The 4,091-nt window shown below is 34.3% G+C and overlaps 1 protein-coding gene across 1 annotated transcript; it reads left to right on the forward strand.

Annotated features, from left to right (window-relative positions):
- Positions 1-1,097: 1,097 nt before the first annotated feature.
- Positions 1,098-3,306, forward strand: LOC148537725 (derriere protein-like). Its single transcript, XM_088460292.1, has 2 exons — positions 1,098-1,347; positions 2,495-3,306. The coding sequence occupies exons 1-2, from the start codon at positions 1,098-1,100 to the stop codon at positions 3,304-3,306; spliced, it is 1,062 nt and encodes a 353-aa protein (XP_088316418.1).
- Positions 3,307-4,091: the final 785 nt, after the last annotated feature.

The following is a 4,091-nucleotide window of genomic DNA, read 5'->3' on the forward strand; positions in this document are numbered from 1 at the left end:
TCATAGTATTAAAAGCCCAAGAAGAGGTAGTGTATGTGATGCTCTATTATTTGTGTAGTTCCTGATTTGTTTTTATGAGAAAAATTTAAATATAATAGTTTGCAAAAGTGGCCACATAAGGAGTCATTGGATATTTCCATTTTTTGTATGTTTGTACTAGTGTGTGCTTACTCCACAATCATGCAGTAACCTGTAGGATGCTGAAATGCACAAAAATGTGTTTAATATTTTAATGTTAAAATGTTTTAGAATGAAACAGGGACAACAGTGGAATACAAATCACGATGTCATTTTGTAAAATAGTGGTGTATATTACTGTATTATTTTATATCAAAATATGCCGAATAACATGCTGTAAGCTTTTGAGTCAACTTTCACGTGAAACTGCTGGTCTGGATTCACATTCACACACTTATATTTCTATATTCTTTTCATATTATCCCACCTAGATTGCAAGCTCTTTTATCATGATGCCACTATTGAATTCCTCTCAATTCACACACAGAGGATTAAATATTTATATAGTAGTATATTACAACATTATTTCAAAGTATATTTAATTACTGTGTTTGAGAGATACAGTATGTACAGGCTTTTTTTGTTTGTTTCATACATTTATTTTACTCAAGCAGCGAGCTAGTTCCACTGTGCTCATTTGTATAATTAGGCCCGGTATTGATACATAGTAAATGAAGCAGAAATACAGCACTAACCTTAAAGTGATACTATTTAATTGTTATACAGAAGATATGCTAAGTAATTCCCTATCATAAAAATAAGAACGTATATACATTAGTTAAATAGTAAACTGAATGATATTATTCATTAATAATAATTGTGAGAACATTCTACAGAAAGTATACACATATAGACACACCTATTAACTCCTAATACATTTATTTTCATGGTTTAAGAATTCGTAAGTGACTCTTGGAATGTGGTCATTTACATGCAAAAAGGTGGAGACAGGATGATAGCTTTTTAACACCTCCCTCCTGACTCCAAGAAGCTGTCAAATTTCACACGTTGGATGTTTCTAAGAGTATTTAGGAGTGGGTTGAACAATTAAAAAAAGCAGACCATTGTGGAAGAGCACCATGGACACATCTGACCTAATCTTCACCTTTCTTTCCCTGTCTTTGCTGGCTGACTGCTCTGAGCTCCCATTCCAGGAGAGGATGCTTCTCAAAGCTCTGGGATTAAATGGACGACCCAGACCAGTGGCTCCAGGTCCTGTGCCTAAAGCCCTCTGGAAAATTTTTGAAAAAGGCATCAATATAGATGATCCATGCAAGATGGAGGGCTTTCAAGTACCTGGAAATATTGTCAGGTCCTACAAAGATCAAGGTGAGTAGACAGGATAGAAAATTTGTACATTTATTCAGTACACTGAGGGATTGTAATCATTGCATAATGTTTAAATTACTTTGTACAGAAAGAGTAAATTAGCTATGGATAGTATATGGTTTACATTTTTCTTCTGTATTTTTGTTTATTGGGTCTAGAAAATGAATTTTATTGCAAAGGAGTGGATATTGACTTGTAGTGATACAATTAGTATGATGTATTAGCTTGCAAATCTGGAATTATGCATTTTCTAAAGTAGTTCATTGTGACTGATGTTTTTTCAGCTGTAGTTAAACTGGAAGTAAAAACATATACTGTACTGCTGTCTTATAGTATGCTGGCAATTGTAGATAAAGCTCAGTCAAAAGGGTACATCTGAGATTTATTTTCTATTTTCTTGGACAATTCTGTGTAAAATGTCCCAGAACTGTAGTAATTGTATATATACTCTTTAATACATTCTGCAGTACACTAAGACAGCAGTACAAAAATGCTATACAATATTTGGTCTGTTGTAGCATGTTTTATGTTTCTAAATCTTTTATATTTATATATATATATAATTTTATATATATATATATATATATATATATATATATATATATATAGATATACAGTAATATTGGAGAGTTATAGTATTTTATTCCAATCTGATTAACCAACATGTTAAATTCACTAATATATATGTATAGATTTTCTGGTATGACAAGCACAAGTGATAAAAACATATCAAACTTTTTAGTTCCCTATGAGTATATTTGGTATGAGGTCATATAAGGGCTTTTTGGACACTTTAGTAAAGCCATCATTTTTATTCCAGCTTAGCAGATGTGTCACCATTCCCAATGCCCAATAAAGTTAGAAAAAAAGTTCAAACATAAAATGATAGTTTAAATTTTTTTATTCTTGTTTGATTGCAGTTACCCTAAACTATTTTACAACTTCAGCTATTGTAAATATTCTAACCAGATTAATGTGTACAGTATAATTGTAATTATATTTCACCCATTTAGCTCAGTTGAATAATGTTTCTATATAGAATATATTGTTTATAAAAACAAACAATAAATAAGCTACATCCCAACTGTATATTGCACTGATGAGACAGTAACTTTACAACCAACAGTTTTTTTTTCTCCTTTCATAGGACCTTTGATTTCCAGCGAGTTGCCACATGGATCTTTATGCTTCACAAAATATCTCTTCTTTGACCTTTCTGTTGTGGAGAAAAAGGAGCAGGTGACCCTTGGCCAACTGGAGATCAAGTTCAAGCACAATAACTACCAAGGACAGGTGTTCCAGCTTCGGCTGTACCGCCCTCTGCATATGTCCTTAAGGGGAATGCGAGACAATTCAATGAACAGGAAACTTCTGTTTGCTCAGTCTTTCCGTCTCCTTCACAAGTCTCTTTATTTCAACCTGACAAAAGTGGCAGAGGATTGGGCCAACCAAGGAAACAATATGGGACTGGTTCTGGAAATATTAGCAGATGGTGATACTACTGTGACCAATAACTTATCTTCAACCTGTATGCAAATAGATTTTTTCATCCACACCTCTTTCCTCACAGTTTCTCTTGACCCGACTAGCTGCAAAACTCTTCGCACCAAAAGAAGTACTGAGACTTCACCACCAACACCAAGCAATATCTGCAAAAAGAGGAGACTCTACATTGACTTCAAAGATGTTGGATGGCAAAACTGGGTTATTGCCCCCCGTGGCTACATGGCCAACTACTGCCATGGAGAGTGCCCTTACCCACTGACGGAGATGCTCAAGGGCACCAACCACGCTGTGTTACAGACACTAGTTCACTCCATAGAGCCAGAAATCACACCACTGCCTTGTTGTGCTCCCACCAAACTCTCTCCTATTTCTATGCTGTATTATGACAACAATGACAACGTTGTGCTAAGACATTATGAGGACATGGTAGTGGATGAATGTGGCTGCAAATGAGAACATCTTACACTTTGACAGTCACTCTTCCAATCTAAATGCTCCTTCTCAAAAGGTTTGGATTTTGTGAGGTGTGTTCTAAAATTAGGACTAGTTATCACAATAATCCTACTGTGAGAACAAAGAGAAGACTTACATTAAACAAACCACAGAGAGTTGTGATATTAGTGCCCAATTCAAATTATTTATGGATGACTATTTACACTTTACTCCTAGCTTGCTAGTAGAGGTCCCAGGAACCCCTTCCATTTTGTCACCTTGTTAGCAGAGAAAGTGACAAGGGGTGGCTGAGTTCCATCCTACAGAAACACTCATTTCAATAATCAAGAAAACAAGTAGAAGGATGTACTGTAACTTGCGAGACTCATAGCTTTGAAGATTAAGAACAAACTGCACAAGTTTTGCATTTTCATGAAACTGGCGTCTTGTTTTTCACTTATGGTCACAAAAAAGAGAGACTATTAAATGTTTAACTGCCTATCTACATTTGCACTGAACAAAGATTTTTTTGACCCATCCCTTTTCTCCATAGCACTAAATAACTAGCTTTAATGGGAACGTCCAAAGATTTGGTAATAATATTATGACTCTTGCATGTTAGTACATTACATGCTTTTACTGAATGAACTGTAATATTAGGATTGTTTACTCCATAAGCTGCCATAACTGTATTTGTGATAAGATTTAAATAAAGTATTTTTTTAATCAACAATCGTTTTAGTCTTGAGAATATGTATATAAATATATATATATATATGTATATATATGTAACCAGGTTAAAGGGT

Source organism: Taudactylus pleione, unplaced genomic scaffold, assembly GCF_031769625.1.
Source record: "Taudactylus pleione unplaced genomic scaffold, aTauple2 ptg000044l, whole genome shotgun sequence".
NCBI lineage: Eukaryota > Metazoa > Chordata > Amphibia > Anura > Myobatrachidae > Taudactylus > Taudactylus pleione.